At 55.9% G+C, this 21446-nt stretch overlaps 1 protein-coding gene and 1 long non-coding RNA gene across 5 annotated transcripts in view; one reads left to right on the top strand and one right to left on the bottom strand.

Moving 5' to 3' along the window:
• GSE1 (Gse1 coiled-coil protein) overlaps window positions 1-21446 on the top strand; it is a 314913-nt gene that overhangs the window by 189629 nt on the left and 103838 nt on the right. For 2 of the 4 annotated variants that reach the window (XM_010355616.2, XM_010355611.2), the window contains exon 1: window positions 6004-6718. The exons of the other annotated variants lie outside the window; for them this stretch is intronic. In XM_010355616.2, the coding sequence (XP_010353918.2) occupies window positions 6682-6718 (37 nt within the window). In that variant the 5' untranslated portion in view covers window positions 6004-6681. Of the gene's footprint in view, window positions 1-6003; window positions 6719-21446 lie in introns of those variants that run through there. 4 annotated transcript variants of the gene reach the window in all.
• Window positions 3375-5897, bottom strand: LOC115895162. The gene is made up of 2 exons (XR_004055326.1): window positions 5570-5897; window positions 3375-5132 (listed from the first exon to the last, which is right to left on the bottom strand). It is a non-coding gene; the product is annotated as an uncharacterized LOC115895162 (long non-coding RNA).

The following is a 21446-nucleotide window of genomic DNA, read 5'->3' as shown; positions in this document are numbered from 1 at the left end:
TGGCTAACATTTTTATTTTTTGTAGGGACGGTGTCCCACTATGTTGCCCAGGCTGGTCTTGATCTCCTGGGCTCAAGCAGTCCTTCCACCTTGGCCTCCCAAAGTGTTGGAATTATGGGTATAAGCGCTGCACCTGGCCATGTGGGCATCACTTTTGGCAGATTACCATTCTGCCTGCACTGGAGCAGGCTGGGGACACCTCAGCCCCAGGATCCCAGTTAAATGCTCTGAGATGTGACAGCACACGTGGGTGGGGTGTGCCCTGTAATTCCCACCAAGCGAAGGTAAAAACAAAACCTGGATATGCAGAAGTCACCATGAGGTGTGAGCGGACAGAAGTTCCCTTTTTTCTTTCAACCTCAGACTGCTTGAGATTTGGAATGTTCATAGACGGTCCAGTGACCTAAGGACTGGAGCCAGACAGAAAGGGAAACAGGGTGTATCCCCTTCCTGTATGCCCTTGCCCTTGGTGACTGGCTTCACTTCTCTGGGCCTCAGCATCTTCATGCACAAAAGTGGGTGATGGTCATTGTGGTGTCCGTCTCAAGGGGAGGGGATGCTGGGGCAGGTCCCAAGTAAGATGACATCGTAGGAAAGCAGGCATCGTGGAGCCCCGGTGCACTGAGGCCCAATCAGTGGGAGCTACTATTAGCATGATTACCACTGTTATCTGAAAGACAGGACTAATGGCTGCTCTGCTCAGGGAGTCTCTGTGTGCCAGGCACTGGTGTAATTACACACATCTTCCTGGAGTGCAGGGGTGATTCGCCTCATTTTCCAGGTAAGGAAACTGAGGGTCAAAATGTTGATGTCACTGCCCGAGGGCACACAGAGAGTGGGGCGAGATGGAATTGAAGTCTGACTGCAAACTTTTGCCGATGGTAATGAACATGCACTTGGGAGCCAGCATGGGTTCCAACCCGAGCTCTGCCACCCACTGGCTGTGTGTCCTTGAGCAAGCTGCTTGACCTGTCTGTTCTTCATCTGGAAAATGGAACTCATGGTGACCTTGAACCAGATTGTCACGAGGATCCAATGCGCCATCCAGGAAAAGTGCTCAGAACAGCAGCTGGCACAGACTGAGCGCGCGGGAGCATCAGCTGGTATTATTACCCTAAAGAGGGAAACGGAGGCTGCCCACCCGAGGACAGATGGGTCATTCCAGGTTAGCCACACAGCTTCCCCGCCCCTCCCTTTTCTGGAATCTGGGGAGCAGTGCCCCTCTCCAGAGGGGGAGGCTGTGGCCTGGTCCTGGGGGGCCACCGGATGCCCATGGGCACAGCTGCCAGCCGAGGTACCCTGCCGCGTGCACTCCAGACCCCAGCCTGCAGCCTCAGTTTTCCCAGCACGTGCTGGGAGGCTATTTTTATTGCTCTCAGCTGACTCTCTTGGCCAGCTAGGCTGTCTCCGTGCTGTGGCAAAGGCAGCCCCGCTAGAGGGAGTCTGGGGACCCTCCATTCTGAAGGTGCAGCTGATGGTGGGGGCCTGCCTCTTCAGAGTGGGGATCCGGCGGGCCTCATGCCGCCTCCTGGGAAGCAGCCCAGCCCCTGGCTTTTTTTCTCCCATTGAGAGATGAAGCAATTGTCTCTCTTTTTCTGCTGTGTCCAGAACACGGCCCTATGCTGTGAGGGCCCATTCTTCCTTCTGACCTTGGGTGGGCTTGCAGCGTGGGCAGGGCTTTCTCAGGAAGGTGCGGGGTGAGTTTGCCCCTTGGCGTCCCCAGCCTTTAACAAGGGCTACCTGGAGGCACAGGTCTGAGTGGTCCAGCCTGCCCAGTTTCCTACCTCTTTTCCATAAATGTCCGATTCCTCCCCAGCGGTGAGCTGAGGGATGCGGACCGAGAGCATCACCACCACCGGGCTTTTCCGGAGAAGTGTGGGTGGAGAGAGACAGAGACATCCTTTCCTTGGACAGAATCCTTCTGGGGTGAAATCTTACGAAGAGCACTGCCCTTCTCACATGGGCACCTGGCACTCCATCCTGGTGTGGCCTAGACTGGTGGCCCCTGTCACCCCTAGCCAGGCCATAGGCACCCTCAGAGGCCGGGGGGGCTCCCCTGGGAATGAATGGCTGTAGTGATGGGTTCCAAAAACCACAGCCAAGCCACAAGGGCCAGTGGGAAGGGGAAAATCCTTCCCACTACCCCGTTCAGCCACATTGTGGCAAACAACCGGGCCATTCAACGGAAAGCCGCCCGGGAGGCCGGCGGCGGGGCACAGTGGGGTTGCTTTCTATTTCTCAGCTGTTTTGGCATCAGGTGGGCAGCTGTGGTGTAACCACCCTCCCATAGTGGGTCTCATATTTTCCCCCCTTACAAAGGTCCCTGTCACCAGGAAATGTCACTAACCTACTTTGAGACGCCCAGATCCAGGGCCAGAGGAGGCTGGGCTATCACTAGCATCTTACAGCTCTCCTTCCCAAGGGTGTGGCTAAAAGCAATTAGGACTTGGCCTGAGCACTTTAAGGTAATTCGATACAGGCATTCAAATACTTATTAGGGGGAGATGTTTACCTTTGACTAGATCAGCCAGGAGCTGGCCCACCAGCATGCCCACTCTTCTCTGGCCCTCTCCTTTCTGGTCTGGCCTACCCACCGCCAGCCAGGCCTGGGGAGCTCTCCAAGCCCCTGCGTCGCCTCTCTGCGCTCAATTTCTTTCTTTCTTTTTCTTTCTTTCTTTTTTTTTTTTGAGACGGAGTCTCACTCTATTGCCTAGGCTGAAGTGCAGTGGCGCGATCTCTGCGCACTGCAACCTCGGCCCCATGGGTTCACGCCATTTTCCTGGCTCAGCCTCCTGAGTAGCTGGGACTACAGGCGCCCGCCACCATGCCCGGCTAATTTTTTTGTATTTTTAGTAGAGACGGGGTTTCATCATGTTAGCCAGGATGGTCTCGATCTCCTGACCTCATAATCCACCCGTCTCGGCCTCCCAAAGTGCTGGGATGACAGGCGTGAGCCACCGCGTGGGGCCACCACGCTCAATTTCAATCTCAGGAGGGCCTCGATGGCTGTCTCCAAGTTCTCTTGCCTGGAAGCCAGGCTGATGGGAGCTCTGGACTAGAGACCCCTTTCCCGTTCTCCACAGGTGGCTCCCAGGAGGCAAGCTTCTTTCTAGCATCGTCTTCCCCACTGAAGCAGGGGAAGGGGGGCACCCAGCAGATTGGGGGAGCACCCCTCCCTCTGTACCATGCCTGTGATTGGCCCATAATTACAGGTTTATTGCCTGTACAGCTATTGTGTAATGACATGTTTGCAAATTAATTTTTATGGCTCCTGCCATTAGCATATACAGTAGAGGAAGGTTTAGTATTAATTACTACTGTTGTTCGTGTAATCCCGGAGAATTAAAAACCAATAAAAGAATGACAACAGAAACTGATAGTTTAGGGTCTTTTAAAAATAGTTTGGTTTTTTTTCCCCTAAGAAAGATGGGAGATTTTTCCAATTTGTGAGGGGTTAGCGGGTGGGCGGTAGCTCACCCGGTTGGTCTAACCCGCGTCCTGGCCGCCCCTCACCCCCTGCCCCCCAGGGGCGCAGATTGTGCAGCTCACGGGTGATAAATGTGTGATAAATGGGTGGGAGGGGGAAGCGGGGGCTGGAGCAGAGGCCCGGCGGGGCGCGCAGGGTGGGGGCAGGGAGGGCAGGTGCTGGACCCCAACCCCACCGCCCCGTTTGCCAGGCCGCCGCCGGCGGCGGGTGCAAGGGGAGGCGCAGAGAGCGCGCCGCCACGCAGCTCCGGAAACAAAGGGCCGCCGGCGCCGAGGGCCTGGCGCGACCTCCAGGGTCAGCGCGGGGCGGAGCAGCCAGAGGCTGGCGGCGGGCGCGGGCGGCCCCGAGCGGCCGGTTTCCTCCAGGTCAGCAGCTCTGGCGCCCTCCTCTGCGCCCGCGTGCGTTCGGCCGCCTGTGGGGAGGGGGCGCCAGGCGGGGCGCAGCAGCGAGCTGGGGGACTCAAAGACGCTCCTCGCACCCCAGGCGGCCGGGCCCCGGCGGAAGGCGTCCGCCAGCACGCCGCAGTCACCGAGCCGCTGGCGGCGGTGGAGAGGAGCGCCACCCCTCCCTTGGCTCCGAGCGCTCCGCCCAGCTCATTTAAGAATTTTTCTGGCGGGGTAGGCGAGGGTTTGGCAAGTGGCTTGGAGAGGTCAAAAGGCACGCCGCTCCCCCCACTCTCCCAAGCTCCTCCAATTTGCCCTCCGGAGCTTTTCTCTAGGGTATCGTATTCCGGGAGTTCAACTGTCATTTGAAGCCGCTGCATTTAGCAGGGACCCCGGGGCTGCCGCTGGGGACCCCTGATTTACGCAGTGGTTGGAGAGCGTTGGCAGGAACCCAAGCCTGGCGTGACCGCGGTGCCCCGCCATGCGTACCTGCGGGCTCAGGTCTGCTCCTCAAACCATGATTGTATCTGGGGTCAAAAGGTGACCCCTTAGTGTCACCAAGTCGTGATTCCGGCTAGTTGTGCCACTGAGGGGCCCCTCAGGAGGTAAAAGGGCTTGAAAATAAATTGTCACATCAAGCGGCAGCTTTGCAGCGTGCGTTTAAGGGGGGTGGGGGGACGTGGGTAAATGGATCCTGTCTCTTTAAAATCGCTGGGCTGGACAATAAGCGCACAGGATGTGGTTTGGCGGCAGGGTTTTTTCCCCTTCGATTTGGGGAATTATCACATGGGGCCTTCTTGAGCTGGTGTGAAAGGGAGGCGGCGTGGGGAGGAGAGATACAGGCTCCACACTCAGTCTCTGTGCAGTTGATCGTTTTCTTAAACCAAATTAGCCGGGGCTCTCGTTACTATGGTGCAGCCGGGGCTTGCAGAATCCCAGTAATAGCATTTATTAGGTCTATTTGCCTGGAAGCATGCCTTCCCGGATCTGATAATGCACCAGTGCAGGGAGAGTGTGGGAGATGCTATCCAGCATTTGATTACACTTGCAACAGGGATTTTTAAGGGGTGGGGTGCGGGGTAAGGGGTGAGAGGAAAAGAAAGGAGGGAAACCGCTCGCCCGAGAGCTCACCAGGGCAGGCCGGCGTGTGCGTTGCCGCAGCCCCGCGTGGGTTCCACAAAAGGCGGCCCCGAGTCCCCGGGTCACGGTTTAGGGATTCTCCTCCCGGGTCCTGGCGGAGGGCGAACTCCTGGCTCCCGCAGCTGTCAGTCGTGGGTGGGGAGGGAGGGAGGATCGGCGGGCGGGCGGACGGCCAGAGCGCGGAGTTGGGCAGCCGGAGGGGGGACCAACGGCGCCCGCAGCCGCCCACTGTTTGCAAACGGCCCCCGCTTCGGCGCAAAGGGGAGCACCCTGCCTTCGGCAGCGCCACCCTCCCCGGGTTTGGAGAGGCGAGCCCGGCTTCCTGCTCCCCGTTCCCCGTCCGCATGGATCTGCCGCCCGGCTCGGCGGCCGCACGGGGGGAAGCTCGCAAGTGAAACTATTATTATCGCCATGCGAAGCATGGAGCTGCTGGAAGATGCCGCGTAGAGACGGAAGGAGCCGCCGCCGCCGCCTTCAGCCGCCCGCCGCTGCGCCCCTACCCTTTCGCTTTCATTAGGGGAGACAAATCTGCTGTCAGGCAGCCAGCTTTCCAATTTACCGATAATGATTCTTGCATGAAAATTGATCGAGGGGCTCTCCACCGCCGTGCGCTCTCGCCTCCCCGCTCTCCTCCTGCCTCCTTCTGCCCAGGCGCCAGAGCCCCCGCGAGTTCTTTCTCCTCCTCCTTCCACCCCCTCTCTCTGAGTCAGTGGTGGGACGCCGGGCCAGGGAGATAACCAAAAAAACGGGGGGAGGGGTGTTGGTGGCGAGAGGGGGAGGGGAGCCGGCTCCCCGGCCTGCTTTCTCCAGCCGGAGACTTGTTTGCAATCGCCGCCTCTTTTATTTACGAGAAGAAATCTCCCCCTCGGTACTTCTTGGCTGTTTGGGTATTAATTTTCTCCTCTCTCCTCTCCCGCTCGCCCCCTCCTCCTCTCCCCGCCACCCCGCCCCTCCTCACCCAGTAGCTAAGGGGAAACAAAACAAAGCCGATTTCTCCTTGGCAACAAGAGATACCCCCTCCCGCCGCCCCCCCCTTCCTTTTTCCTTCTGGTTCTGAACGTGAAACCCTGTTGGAAACAGGTCTCTTGACCCTCGCCCTTGACATTCAAATGGCTGAATGGAGGAGAGATTGCTACTCGCACGTCTTGGGGGCTGTTTTTTTTTCTTCCCCCCCCCCTCTTTTCCTTTCAAATGAGTAATCCCTGAAGATCTTAACCCCCCAATTTCATCACCCTCACCTCCCCCCTTTATTTTTCTCTCGCTCCTCTTCCCCGCCTGCTTCCCTCCGCCGTGCTCCCCCCTCCTTTTTTTTATTTGCATCTCAAGTCCAAAAGGCAGAAAATACACACGCGGCGAAGACACCCGGGCAGCCGTGGAGGCTCCGGCCCGTCCTTGGTCGTCAATTACCTCATTGTGGATCTGCCAGGGCCAAGGTGGCCGAAATTGCCCGGGCGCTGGTCGGAGAGAGAGCCTTTTGATCATCTTGGAGGGGGGGGGGAAAGACTGATTTTTTTTTTCGTCGCTCTCAGGATCGCTCTTCTGCCTTTATTTTATTGTTTTGGACATTTTTGAGCGCCGTGGCTTGAACGGTGTTTTTTGTTCATTCCTGGGTTTTAATATTATTTTCCTTCTTCATCCCTCTTTGGCCACTATGGAATTCTAATTTGAACCATGTTTGGATTGAAGCCGCCTCTGTATTACTTACCAGGTAAGCTAGCCGTGCGCCTCCCCGGGTCCCGCGCGGCGCCGGCGCGCCCGGGACCCTCCCTCACCCGACCCCCCTCCGCCAGACCCCGAGCCAGGGTCGGGGCATTGGGTCCGCCGGTGCCTCCCGCGGACGCGCGCGGCCTCGGATCCTCCAGCGGCGGTCAAGCGCGCGGTGTGCGCGGCTACGTGCGGCTGGGAGCGCCCACCCGGCCCGCCGCCCCCACCGCGCCGCCGCCGGGGGTTGCGCGTCTCGCTCCTTTTGTCTGCCCGGAGCCGGCTCCGCCGCGGCGGCGCAGCGAGCGGCCGAGGCACTTAAACCTTCCAAGGTGAATTAAGCGCCGAGTGTGAAGTTACTTTCCTGCAGGCCGCCCCGATCGGGTAGCATGCCCCCCTACCCCAATCCTGGAGCTTATTTCCCTCTCCCTCCAGCCAACCCCCTTGCGCGGTCTCGGCGCGAGCGTGGCTCGCCGGCCCCCCCGCCGCCCCCCTTCCTGCCTGGGATTCCCTGGAAGGTTTTATTCCGCCGAGGTCGGAGGAGGGGGCCGGGGAAGCTCAGGAGGGTATTTGGCGTGGCTTCCTGTTTCCTTAACCTTCCTGCGCGGTGACAGCCGCTTGCCCTGTAACTTTCTGTTTCGGGGCAAGTAGCGCTTTCAGCCTGGAGGGAAGGGGAGGGTGTTGACAGCTGGAGGTTTGGGGAGCCCCTCCTGAATTCACCTTATTTGGACTTCTAAACCTTAAAAAAAAAATTGAGTGTAGGCTAAATGGAAGCTAGTGATCCAGGAATTCAGGCAAGGGAGCCCTCGGTGGTGAACCCCAGGGCCCTCCCACACCGCGCGCCGGCACCCCCACTCCTGTGCCCGCTGGGGTCGAGGAGGAACGCACAGGCCTGCCCCAGGTGGGGCCACGTGACCGCAGGTCGGGAAGGCTGTGCTGCGTGTGACCGCAATGAGCTGATGTTATTTTTCCTCCCTCCCTTCGAGTTGATCCCCCTTGAGCTTTGACACACGGTACCTAATGAAGGTGGGGTGTGTGGGGGTGGGGAGAGTGATGTGGGGCTGTAGGGAGGAGAGGGGAAGTTCCTAGTTTTCCCATCCTGAGGCTTTTATGAAATTCTGCAGAAGACGCTGCCCTGGAGCTTTATTTCTGAATTGTTTTGCTGGGGAAAGGTGCACGTGGCCCGGTGTTCGGTTTCGGATTTTTTTTCTCTCTCTGTTCAGAAGATCCTGCCACTTTTGCTGAGGTTTCCACACCTCCCTGGAGTCCCCAGGAGGAGCATGTGGGGGAGGAAGGGGCCTGGACAAGACTCAGCTCCCCTGGATCTGGCCTTTGCTGCCCTAACCTGGGCAAACGTTTTCACTGAGTTAATAGAGCAGGGCAGAGAGGGTCACCAGAGTCCTACTGACTAAAAAAAAAAAAAAAAAAAAAAAAAGGCAGGAAAGACTCCTCCTGGAGCAAATCTGCACTTTTACTCTTTTTGAGTTTTGTGGTGTCTGTTTTAGTTCCCAGTAACTGACCAGGTCTATGTTTTTTCCTTCATGTATATGCCGTTTTTATAGGAAGAATATTGAATATTTCCCAGCGTTTCCATTCCATTCTTGATCTCTTTTTTTTTTCCCTCCACTGCCTGAAATGCAAATCAACAACAAACAGCAAGCTTGGCTTTTCCCTCCCTCCACACTTCCCCTTAGCGGATCCAATCCAAATTAGAACCGGGAATCCCCAACTTAGTAAAATAAAGGTTGTAAGGCGAGGGCGGAGTGAGCCTTTGGGAACTCAGAGCCATCTCCCCCATGGGAAGATTCCAGGTAATTGAGGGTTGGGTCTGAGTCGCGCTGACATTCACTAGAGCCCTTTAACCCAAAATGTAACAGATCCTTAAAGCAGAGAGCTTGTGCCTCCCCAGCAGCTGTGCCTGCCTTGGAGGCACTCAGGACAAGCTTGTGCCAAGAATGAATCTTCTTAAGTACAGGGCGTCTTCAAAGCACAGGTGTTTGTAATCTACACCCCTCTTCACCTGCCACTGGAGGCTGCTGGTGCATATTCATCAGGTGACCGATTTTCTATTTACACAGGGAGCCTCAGAAAGAGGAGGAGGAAGTGTCAGGCTGGGAAATTCAAAGCCATTAAGGAAGATCAGCCCAGGCTGGAGTAAAGCCCCCATTGGTTAGGCAGGAGGGATGACTTTTGTCCTGACCCCCAGGGAGATTAAGAGAGGTCAGAAGTGGGGGGGGGGGGGGTCGGGGCACAAGTAAATCTCAGCCAGTGGATGCAGGCTTTCCCCGCGTTATCGTTTTTTTTGGTTGCTGTATTTAAAGTCCCCACTGGGGTTTTACACTTTGTTGTCTTAGTGTAATATTCAGGGTGAGGGCTTACTGGGAAGAACCATGGTCAGGGGGTGGCTTTGCAGGGCTGGGGTTAATGCATTGAGAGTGATAGAAACAGCAGTGGCCTGGTTCTCTTTATGTTTTGAGATGGAGTCTTGCTCTGTCACCCAGGCTGGAGTGCAGTGGTGTGATCTTGGCTCACTGCAACCTCCTCCTCCCAGGTTCAAGAGATTCTCCTGCCTCAGCCTCCCGAGTAGCTGGGATTACAGACGCCCACCACCACGCTGAGCTAATTTTTGTATTTTTAGTAGAGATGGGGTTTCGCCATGTTGGCCAGGCTGGTCTCCAACTCCTGACCTCAGGTCATCCACCCACCTTGGGCTCCCAACATGCTGGGATTACAGGCTTTACATGTCCAGCCCTGGCCTGGTCCTCTTGAGTGCTCTCAGACCCTGTTACAAATGCTTTGTGGGCTCTCCGTAGATCTCACTTCCTCTCTCTGAGATAGGTGCTGCCATCCACCCACTTATCAGATGAGCAAAGTGAGGCCCAGGGGCTGAGCAATTGCCCAGCTTGGAAGTGGCAGAGCTGGGACATGAAGCTGGCTTCTGTCTGCCACACTGAACTGGGAATAAGGGGGCCCAGGTGCAGCAGCCAGCCTGGCTTGCTTCGGGCCTGTGGTTCTGGATGAGAGGCAGACCCGCCCCCACAGAGGCCTGACACTGGGGTGCTCTGAAACCTCTTGGACTTGGTTTCTGTGCCTGATGCCAGATCCCAGATACTGCAGGGAGCAAGGGCCTGGAACCCGCCTGTCCAGCCATTGCCCCGGGGGCAGTTCACAGGCTGGCATCAGGCACCCGCTCCTCCTGTTTGACAGGTGAGAGAACTGAGGCTGGGCAGTAGGTTTGAAGTCAGGCTCTGCCTCTTCCAAGCTGTGTCCTTGGGCGGGTGACTGATACTCTCAGTTGAGTCTGTTTTCCCATTTGTAAGATGGGATCCATAATTGTATCTCCCTCAGGATCCGTGTAAGGCAAGGGTCAGCAATCCATGGCCCGGCCCATTGTAAGTCAAGTTTGATTGGCACACAGCCACGCCTGTTCCTCTGGCAGCTTTCACATTATAATGGCCAAGTTGAGTTGTGAGCAGAGACCATCTGGGCTGGCCACGCCTAAAATCTTTAGTTACTATCTGGTCCTGGGCAGAGAAAGTTTGCCCACCCTCTTGCAAGAAATGGAATGAGGAGGTCCACTGAAGATGGTGCCCAGGATGAAGTTAGTGCTTGTTGAGTGATAACTATAATAATAATAATTATTATTTTGTCACGGTCACTATTGTTATTGAGGTAGAATTATTTGTAGCAAGTCACAGAGCTTCTTCTTCTTCTTCTTTTTTTTTTTTTTTAATGAGGCAGATTCTCTCTGTTGCCAGGCTGGAGTGCAGTGGCACGGTCTCGACTCACTGCAATCTCCGCCTCCCGAGTTCAAGCGATTGTCCTGCCTCAGCCTCCCAAGTAGCTGGGACTACGGGAGTGCGCCACCACACCCACCTAATTACTGTATATTTAGTAGAGATGGGGTTTCACCATGTTGGCCAGGATGGTCTCAATCTCTTGACCTCGTGATCCACCTGCCTTGGCCTCCCAAAGTGCTGGGATTACAGACATGGTCCACTGCGCCTGGCCAAGTCATAGAACTTCTTAGTGGGGACCTGAACTCTTGTCTTTGGACCAGGCCTCTTGCTGCCATGGTTGTAGTGTCTGCCTCTTGGTGCTTCTTCACTGGCCAGGGGGAAATGGTAGCTGTGAGGGGATGCTGACTGCAGGGAGAGCAAGGTGCAGGAGCGTGTGTGAAAGGAGATGGGGCTGGTCGGTGGGAGGGCACAAGATGTGGCCTCCACCTTCCTACAAATGGGGCGACTGGGAAATTCAAACAGGGTTCCCTTCTCAAATCTTCCTCTGTATGTACATATGCCTAGATACCCCCTTTCCTGAACTCCACCAGGCTGCTAGCCCCATGCTGGCGCAGACTGAGTGTCTCCTTTTTACCAGACTCAGTGCCAGGTCAATAATAACAATCTAAAAATAATAATAATGAGGACTGGGCGCGGTGTCTCACACCTGTAATCCCAGCACTTTGGGAGGCCAAGGTGGGTGGATCACTTGATCCCAGGAGCCAGAGACCAGCCTGGGCAACATGGTAAGAACCCGTCTCGGCCAGGCGCGGTGGCTCAAGCCTGTGATCCCAGCACTTTGGGAGGCCGAGACGGGCGGATCACAAGGTCAGGAGATTGAGACCATCCCGGCTAACACGGTGAAACCCCGTCTCTACTAAAAAATGCAAAAAAAAATTAGCCGGGTGAGGTGGCGGGCGCCTGTAGTCCCAGCTACTCGGGAGGCTGAGGCAGGAGAATGGCATAAACCCTGGAGGCGGAGCTTGCAGTGAGCCGAGATCCGGCCACTGCACTCCAGCCTGGGCGACAGAGCGAGACTCCGTGTCAAAAAAAGAAGAACTCCTCTCTACAAAAAATGCAAAAAAACTAGTCAGTCGTGGTGGTGCATGCCTGTAGACCCAGCTACCCAGGAGGCTGAGGTGAGAGGATCACCTGGGCCCAAGAGGTTGAGGCTGCAGTGAGCTGTGATTCCACCACTGCACTGCAGCCTGGGCGACAGAATGAGATCCTGTCTCAAAAAAAAAAAAAAAAAATATTAATGAGGAAGAGGCAGTGGCTGCTTTGTCTACTGTTCCCATTCCATGCCAGACACGGTGCTTCCTCAAAACAACTCTGGGAGGTCAGGCTACTCTTTTCCCACTTGACAGCCAGGGAAACTGAGGTACAGACAGGTCGAGGTCACATGTGCAGTAAATGGTGGAGCCAGGCGCTGATCCTGTTAAGTCTGGCTCCAGAGTCCCTGCTTCATAAATATTTGTTGACCGTGTTGAGTGGGAGCTGGCCGCTGGTATTGGCTGCGGTGCTCTCCCAGCCCCTTATCTGGTTTTGTCGTTTCTGGAGGGAGGACTGACTCCTCAGCCATCAGCTGACCCCACCCCAGCCCCACACTGAACTCTGGGTGACCCTGGCCTTCCCTCAGGATCACTGTCCACTGCCAGAAAGGCTGCCCCTTGGCCCTCCAGGGAGGAAACTGAGGCCCAGCGAGAGCTGGGGCTTGGCCCGTAGCCGTGAAGCCTGCTGGTGGTTGCTCTAGGACTCAGGGTCCCCCTGGAACAGTTCCCTGCCCCTAGTTGCCCCCTGAGGCCAGAGCGAGTCATCAGTATCTCATCCGGCCTGTCCTAGGCCCCTCTCTGACCATCCTGGGAGGGGCTTGCAGCAGACTGAGGTTTCTCCAGCCGAGAGCGGGGGTACCCAGAGTGAAGCTCGGCATGTGGAGGCCTCTGGGTTCTATTTCGCACGCATCTAAACTGCTTCCAGAAAGTCAAGGTGTGAGGCAGGGTGCTGCTCTCTGCTCAGGCCCACCTGGGTTGGGGTTGGTGTCTGGAGGTGAGGTCAGCCTGGAACCCAACTCCCAGGGTGCTCAGAGCCAAAGCGGGGACGAGCCAAGGCGGGGACAGGGCACCCACAGGGACTGAGGTCGTGCGTAGCCTCAGGCTTGTCATGGGACGTTAGCAAACCATAGCTGTGGTTCAGGAACCACCCAAGACCCGCTCTGGGGGCAGGTTAGGCCTAATGGGATCTGACTCAGATAAAAGGAAACATGGCTATTTTAGTTGTGATTGAGAAAGCTGCTTATTTACAGCTCAGAAACTCAGCGGGGACAGGCATTTCGGCTTCCATCTAGCACTTTCCAGGCAGTCACTAATTAATCTTCCGATACCCCTGAGAAATGGGGAGGCCGCCACAGTTCCATCTGTCGGCTGGGAAAGCCGGGGGCCCTTTTGTCCCAGCTGCAGCCCAGCCCTTCTCTGAGGGGCCTGTTCTGGTTCCCACCCCCCTGCCCAATTTGGTTCTCATTAAGGTTTTTTTCTTGCTTAAATGTGTTGTTGTTACGCCATGGGTGGGAATCTGATACAGTCCCGCTGGAAACTCTCTTCTTATCTCCTTGACTCTGGAGACAGAAGAGGTTTCTTCGTACTCTGGAAGCAAATGGTCATTATGTTACCTGGATTCTGGGGCAAGAATGTGTGTCCTTCTACTCAGGGGAAAGTGCAGGGTCGGAGCGGCAGGTGGTCCGAACCACACAGCTCCTGGACAGAGCTGGCAAGGGGAGGACGTGTCTGAACTTGGCCTCCTGCTTCGAGCCTGGTGCTCCGTGTCGCTTGCCCATCTTCCCGCTGGACATGGACGTGTGTGGGGGGAGCGGTCCCACGGGGGTTCCCTCTCACCAACATCAAGTGTGATGGAGTCACCTGGTCTACCCTGGCATTGTGTAGATGAGAACACAGCAGTCAGGAGACTTCACAGGGCCTGTTGACTTCAAATTCTCTTCCTTAGACTTTGGAGGAGACTGGGATGGTAGAGGCAGCCTCTCCATCAACTCGGGTGCGTCCTGTCTTACTCTGGGAAAATCATCTCTGTGGCCCCTAACGTGGCCTTTCAGGAAGGACGGTGAGTGAGATCCCCTCTTAGGGGACCTCCTCAGCCAAGCAGATCCTTATCCCTGTCTGGGCTTGTCCCCCTTTGGTGGTCTAGCTGCAGGATCAGCAGAAATTTTGAAGCTATAGGGGTGCCGTGTATTCGAAGGGGAGAAGGGAGTTCGGGGGCGAGGGAATAAACATCCATGCAGTATCCTCCTTTTTTTTTTTTAAGAGCTCCATATAGATTTTAAGTCCTTTTGTTAATTTAAGAACATAAAACCGTGTGATGTATAGTTTGGTTTGCTTGTAAAATTACTAAGTGTGGCATATTTAGTGCTGTGAAAGCTTGGGGTAAAAGGGAAAAAAATCAGTGAGAATTTCTTACAAGTCTTTAGGGGAAAATGTATTTTTTCCGGCTTTTTCCCACTCATGCCAGGCCCTCCGCAGCTGGGGTTGGGGCTGGTCGTTGCCTTCAGCCCCAGTTACAGCTTTACTGGAAGCCTGGAGGGGTACTGGGGCTGGGGGATTGCGGGAGTAGGGCACTGGCGGGGTTTGGGTAAAGCCAGGTCCAGGTCTCATCTCCAGAGTGTGATCCCACCCTGTCCTGGAGCCCAGCCCTGCCGGAAGCCCAGGCCCTGAAGGATCCAGGCAGCTCCATCCTCCGCTCCCTCCCGCAGTGAGACAGGAAGCGCCCTCTGACCAGGCCTGGACCGCTGCCCAGTGGGCATTTGGCTGCTTGCTTAATGGCCTGTGGGGTCAGGAAGTCATGGAACATTGGACTTGGGAGGGACCTCGGAGGTCAGACGGGCTGTCCCTCCCTTCTCTGGATTTGGGGGTCTCATGGTCACCTCAGGCTGGGCAGGTGCAGGTCGTGCCCCTGGATGGGACTGGGCTGTGCCACTGTGGCGAGCTAGGATGTTGTTGCTTTTCACGCAGAACACGTGCCTGTGACCTAGTCCTGTCCTCTGAGGACATAGACCAAGCCTCCCCTTCCTGAGCACCTCCCATCAGGCCCCCCACGAGCTGGGCAGGGCCCGCACCAGTGGGTGCTGGACATTGTGCTGCGTCTGTCCACTGGGCAGGAGCAGCAAAGGAGGTCTGTGTTTTATCCATAAGTCACTTTGGGAACAGACAGAGAGCTGAGCAAAGATGGATTGCTCTGGAAACTCCTAGAAGCTTCCTGGCAGAGGGAATCCAGGAAGGCTTCCTGGAGGAGGTGGCACTAAAAGCAGGCTTTGGAAGTATGGAGCTCCAAGGTGAGTGACGCTGGGAGGAAGGAGGCAAACACAGTGGAGAGAGATGAATAGAAATAGGGAAACTGTTCTTACAAGACTCAGCACATTAGGTTCATGTCGGGTGTGCTGGGAGCTGGGTATGGGGCCATCTCTGCCCACGTGGTGGTGTTGGTGGTGGGGGGGGCATGGATTGAGTAATCAGGGTGACAAGTACCAGTGCTGAGAGGTATGTGTAGAATTTTCTGGGCGTGCAGAGGAAAACAGTTTGGTTTGAGATGGGGGTGAAGGCTGTGTCCAAGAAGGCCACAGAGCGGAGGTGACATTTGAGCTGTCCTTTCTACTCTGGGGAAAGCCACATTCCTCACCAGTGGGGACTTGGCAGGGAAGGCTACCACTCCTGCCCCACTGCTCAGCAGCACCCTCTGGGGTGGGGCTCTGAAGCCTGTACATCCTTCAGAGGCACCATGGGGTCCAGAGGGTATCTGGCAGCAGGGCTCTTTCCAGAAACTGAGGAACAGTAGGAGAGTGTGCAGGCAGACGGAGCCTGTGCGGAAGAGGTAGCTGTGCCTATCAAATCTGTTCCCTGCTCCTCCCAGGCCCTGCAGGCCAGAGAGATAGATGCATGAGGCCCAGTCCTTGTCCTCAGAGAGCCAGGGGTGTGGGAGTATGGCGGACGGGGCCCTTCACAGCTTCTGGTGGGAAGCAGAGCCCAGAGTTTAGGGGTGGGGAGAGGGTGGCCAGGGGGTGGTAGAGGGTGGGAATGAAGCTGGGGAGTGGGTCGGAGCCACGTCTTGGAGGGTCTTGAATGTCATCAAGCCAGTGACACATGAACTCGATTCTGTTGTCAGTGAGTGGGAACCTGGGTTCTTAAAAGCAACCAACTTGGCCGGGCGCGGTGGCTCACACTTGTTATCCCAGCACTTTGGGAGGCTGAGGCAGGCAGATCATGAGGTCAGGAGTTCGAGACCAGCCTGACCAACATGATGAAACCCTATCTCTACTAAAAATACAAAAAAATTAGCCAGGCATGATGGCGTGTGCCTGTAATCCCAGCTACTCAGGAGGAGCAGAGGTTGCAGTGAGCCAAGATGGCACCACTGCACTCCAGCCTGGGTGACAGAGTGAGTGAGACTCCGTCTCAAAAAATAAACAAATAACCAACTCCCCGTGCTTGTTTAACACCTGTAGAGCACAAGCCAGGCAGAGGGAGATGCCACTGAGAAGCCCCAAGAGTGGCATGCCCATGCAGTGCCCACACCAGCAAGGGGCCCATGGCGAAGGGTCCCTTGAGGGAAGCTCTGGAGAGAAGGGGAATGGCGAGAGAGCCAGGGCAGGGAGTGCCAAGGCTGTTTCCCATGGCGTGTGTGTGTTCATGAGCCCTCCTGGGGATTCCAGTGCTCACTGGAGCAAGAGAACAGGCCTGACCCCTCCACCTGACCCTGGAGACCAGCAGGAGATTTGAGAGCAGGCTGTGGGGTGAGCAGTGCTCGAACCAGGCCAAAGCCTGAGAGAAGGTGTGAGAAGAAGGAGGGACCCTGGGTCTCGGCCATGCTCCAGGAGGAGCTGGGTCCCGATGGCGAGGGTTCCCTGGGTGTCCTTGCCAGTCTTCTGGTGGGCCCTGCGGGTTCAAGGGCAGCAGGCTTTTCTGAGGCTGCAGTGCTACCTAAGTGCTGGGTTCCATCCTGCCTCTGCTCCTTACTGGCTGTGTGACTCTAGGCAGGTTCCTTACCCTCTCTGGATCTCTGTTTTCTCATCTGCTAAATGGGGCCAGTAGCAGAGCCTGCCTCCTGGGGCTGCTGAGAGCGTTCAATGAGTTAACTGGCAGAAGGGAGGGACTAAGCGCTGTAGGACCCTGAACTGCAGTTACCGTTTGGGTTGATAGCTCCCAGCTGTCATGCTCCCAGCTCCATGCCATCCATGTCTTGGATCTGAGAGTGACCTGGAAGAGGAGGACCCTACCTGGGAGACCTGGCCAAGTCACTCCTGGGGGAGGCAGTGGGCTGGGCAGGGAGGGCCTTTGAGAAGCCCAGACTCCCAAAATGGCTGTCCGCCAGCCTGGGCCATGCACAGCACCATGGTCACAAGGCAGCAAGTTCTGAATAAGTAAAGAAGAAAGGGAATCGGCCTGGTGAGGTCGTCCTGGCCCTCTCTCCACTGCATCCCATGTAAGAAAAGCCGAATTGGGTGAACCCTGGGCCCCAGGAGTCACTGGATGGAGGGCGCTATTGGCCAGCCCAGCTTCAGTGGAGAATTTCATTGTAATAGATTTCTTCTTCTACCTCCCCAATCTCAGAAGACTTCAGTGTCACCCTTAGTGAGTGACAGGCCCACAGCCAGTGCCCCGAGGCCGACAGCACCTTGTCTCAGACTCTGGGGCCTTTGAACTGGCCCCAGCCCTCCCCACCTCTGTCATTCTCGTCCTGTAATTCATTTAGGATTAGCTTTCAGACCTCCTCGCCGGTCCTAACTTCTGTTGTCTTGGTAACTGTGTCAACCGTTTGCTGGTTTCCCGTGGTTATCTGACAAGAGAAAGGGGGGCCGGTAGGGAACATAAAAGAAGGGAGAAGGAGAGAATGGTGGGGACTTAATTGAACTCGCTGCGGAGGGGCCGCAGCGGAAGGGCCGGCGAGGTGAGGCAGAGCCAGCCACTGCATGGGCGGTGGGGGGTGGTCACGTAGGCCTCTCACCCACTCCAAGAACCTGTGTCACTGTCGGAAGTGTCACTGCCTTTATCTTAGATCTTAAGGGCCCAGGGACAAGGTGTTACTCCCACTGCCTAATTTCCCTCCTGGAAAGTTTCACTCCCAGGCAGATTTCAACCCATCTTTATGACAGCACTCACCGCAGGGTACCGGCCTGTGGGTGGTCAGGTCAGACCAACCGTTGCCATTGAGGGGTGGGGGCAGGGGTGGGAGGGCTAGTGGGTGGGTCTGCAGGGGACCAGGACAAGGAAGACTGCATGAGCAAGTGTGTGGTCATAAAACATGGTTTTATTCTCCCAGCTGCTGTGGGTTGGAAATTCAGAAAGGGTGTGGTGGGGTTGAACCTATCTCTGCCCAGCTATACCTGGGACCTCAGCTAGGAAGACTGGGAGGCAAGGTGATTTGCTGTGCAGAGTCCCAAGTCACCTAAAGGCACCTCTCACTCAGGCCTGGCAGTTGGTGCTGGCTGTTGGCCATACTGCAGCCGGGGCTCTCATGTTGGGATGCCTCCTCGTGGCCCCTCATTGTGGCATGAGCTTCCTCACAACATGGCGACCTCAGAGCTCCACAGGAAGGGTCCCAGCTCACAAGGGGGAAGTTGCACAGCCTTTTAGGAAGTTGCACTAGCCTCGGAAGGAAGGCTGTGCCACACCACATTCTATTGGTTGCAAGTGAGGGACAAGCCTGCCCAGATTAAGCTGGAGGGGAGTTAGGCTTCATCTCTTTTTGTTTGTTTGTTTGTTTAAGACAGGGTCTCGCTCTGTTATTTGGACTGGAGTGCAATGGTGCAATCACAGCTCACTGCAGCCTCTACGTCCTGGGCTCGAGTGATCCTCCTGCCTCAGCCTCCCAAGTAGCTGGGATCACACGTGTGCACCACCACACGTGGCTAATTTTTAAATTTTTTGTAGAGACAGAGTCTTCTTATGTTGCCCCGCCTGATCTTGAATTCCTGGGTTTGAGTGATCCTCCTGCCCCAGCCTCCCAATAGTGGTAGGATTACAGACATGAGCCACTGTGCCTGGCCTAAGCTCCCCCCCTTAATGGGGGAATGGTACCCTTCTAGAAGGGCATGGGGTTTCGGAGATGTGGTTGATGTTGCCTCTCTGGAAAATGTCATCAGCTACACATGCTCCACCCACCCATGGCCTCTATGAAGTCTGTTTCCAGATAGTGGTAGCCTTACCTTGAGGAAGGAAAGAGATTTCATTTTCTTCCAGGGTCGGCTTCTGAAGTTTCCTGAAGACCTGTGACGTGGAGGTGTGTGGGCAGAGGCCTTGGTGCCCTGGTGGGGAGGCTGGTAGGCCTCCAGCATGGGCCTCTGCAGTCATGGCAGCCCCCAATTTCAGGTTCACTGGTCCTCTGAAAATAACAGTGAGGGTTGTCTCTGAAAATAAAGGTGTTGTTTCTTGTCAACAGAGGCAAGAAGAGCCCCTCACTGGATCAGTGGGAAGATGGGAGTGCCTTTTGGGGAGCTACTAATGAGCTATGTCTGATTTTTATGAAACTCCATGGTAAGTTATTAATTTGGGCCAGAAATGAAAGTGTGGAACTGGATAGGCTCATGAATATTCATCGCTGACTTCAACACAGGGTTGATCAGTGGCTAGAGCAGGCAGCCAGCCTCGTGACCCAGATACAGGCTTATTACCCAGGGTGGAGGCTCTTGGGAAACCCTTCCCCGTTCACTCCCTTAGTTCCTTAGTCCAGAGGTGGGGCTGGTAACTCATGGCTCATTAGCGAAGTTGAAGCTAGACCCGGACTGGGCTGGGGCCAGCTCAAGACGGGAGCAGAAGTCAGAGAGTTCTTACTCCCTGGATCACCCTGGGTTCGTAGCGGTCTGTTCCCACTGTGGAGCTGCGGATGAGGGTGATATCTGCACAGAAGGAGCCGGAAGCTCCCGCTTCTCTGCCTCTGCTCCCCTCTTAGAGCCTCCTAGGAGAGGATGGGGACCCCTAGAAATGAGGGTTCCTTTAACAGATAATCTTTGGTTCTGGAGTGTGATCATGGTTAGTGTCATTAAGGTCAGTTTCTGGGTGGTGTGCAACAGAGCCTCCTCCCAAATTCGAGCCTACCTGAAATAGTAAGTTCACATTTTTTCCAGGATGGTTCTACTGGGATCCTTTCCTCCTCGACAGGGCCAATCCTGCCTAATGCTCTAGCCTGACCTTCTCTAGCTGTTCTCCACACCTCTGTCCAGGCTGTTCCTGCTGCATAGAGCGCTGAGCCCAGGGTTCTGGGAACGGTCAGTGCTCACTCCTGTTGGGAGCGGCTGCTCCCTGCTCTGTAGATAGTAAGCAACTGTGACCTACCATTGTAGCTCTTTATTTAGTAGCTGAGCCCCTGGGCCCAGGGGCCAATTGATTGGATGTGAATTCTTGCTCTGCCTTGACTCCTTGTGTGTGAGACCGTGGGCAAGTTACTGAAACTCTCTGGGCCTCAGTTTACCCGGGTGGCAAACGTGGAGGATAATTTTCCTGAGGCTGCTGTGAGAATTAAAAGGGTTTGTACATTTAAAGAGCTTAGTGTGGTATCCAGGCTGTCAGGAAGGGCGGACACTCTTGGTATTGTCGTCTGTGTGATCGTCATCATCACCGTAGTTCCTGCTGGGATAGAAGCTCCGGCACAGGAACTCCTGGGCCTCCCCAGCTCAGTACCAGCACACAGGGGCACGCGCGGACGACTGTGGTCTCGTGTGACATGTGTTTTCCCTGCTTCCCAGGAACTGAAGAGTTGACGCTGCAGCCGTGGCGTGCCTTGAGGAAAGCCTCTGTGCTGCATCAGGCCTGTGTGGGCTTTGCTGGTCTCTCTGGGGGACCTTGCACCTGCCTACTGCCTGGACAGACGCATTTGTAATACAAGCCCTGGAGACCGCCCACCTCTGTGGAGATGAGGCCACTTCCTGCCTGAGCCCTAGGGGGCGGAGGTGGGGGTTTCAATCCCCGCCTCTCTCGGAGGAGGACAGAGAAAAGTGAGGTTTCTGGTGGCTTCCGGGGTTAGAGCCAAGATATGAACTGCGGTCCTGAGTTCCCAGGCTGAACTGACCACTTCTTGCAGTGAGCTTTTGGGAGAAGCAGCCCTCGGGCTGGCTGAGTGGCCAGATGGAATGAAAGGTTGCGTGCCAGAGTCCTAGGCACACAGGCTGGTTCTGAGGGCCCCTTCCAAGGCGGGGGGAGTTCTGGATGGGCCTGGCACTTGGTCAGTGTCCATGTTCGAGGATCTTGGCGTTGGGGGAAGTCTTCAGAGCCTCCCAGCGTGTGAGAGGCCAAGTCTGCCCTTAGGAGAGGGAGTGCAGTGGGGAGAGGAAAGACCTGGTCCTTGACCCGCCTCTGCCAGAGATTCTCTGGGGCTTTGGGGGTTCCCACAAGTGGCCTGCTGGCAGGCACTTCGAGAACTGACACCTGCTGTGTGACAGAGTCGTGACACTTGATCCCAGCCTGCAGAGAGAGTCATGAAAAGCATGTGCGGTTTTATTTGGCTATTGAAACCCGTAACTCCACCTGCCTGGCTTTTCATCTGATTTTGATGCCTTTGACTCAGGGCGCTGTCACCTCCCAGGTGCTAGGGCTCTCAGAGAGAGGTGGCCAGCGGGTCAGACCGGTGGGGTGAGCCACGTGGGAGGAATAGGAACGCAAATAGCCCGCAACCAACTTTGTTCTCCTTGCCCTGGTTTGGAAAGAGACGTTGGCTTCTCACAAGTGCAACTGCCAGGGCGGTTCCTGAGCACCTGTTGGTGCCAGGCCCTGGAGGGGCTGAGGGGGAGGATGGAAAATCTGTCACAGGTTTCTCTTCAAGGCCCTGCCGGACACCGGAGGAGGCAGGAGCTCAGCCGCAAGCCACGGACTCCAAGTTTCTGGGGGTTGGAAGGATACAGATAAGTCCAGGCGCTTGGAGAATGGAAAGTTTCCTTTTGGCTGGAGTGATCTGGGAGGACTTCCT

The sequence above is a fragment of the Rhinopithecus roxellana genome, chromosome 20 (genome assembly GCF_007565055.1).
Source record: "Rhinopithecus roxellana isolate Shanxi Qingling chromosome 20, ASM756505v1, whole genome shotgun sequence".
Taxonomy (NCBI): Eukaryota; Metazoa; Chordata; class Mammalia; order Primates; family Cercopithecidae; genus Rhinopithecus; species Rhinopithecus roxellana.
The sequence above is the reverse complement of the archived record's forward strand: the minus strand, read 5'-3'. Positions and strand labels throughout refer to the sequence as shown.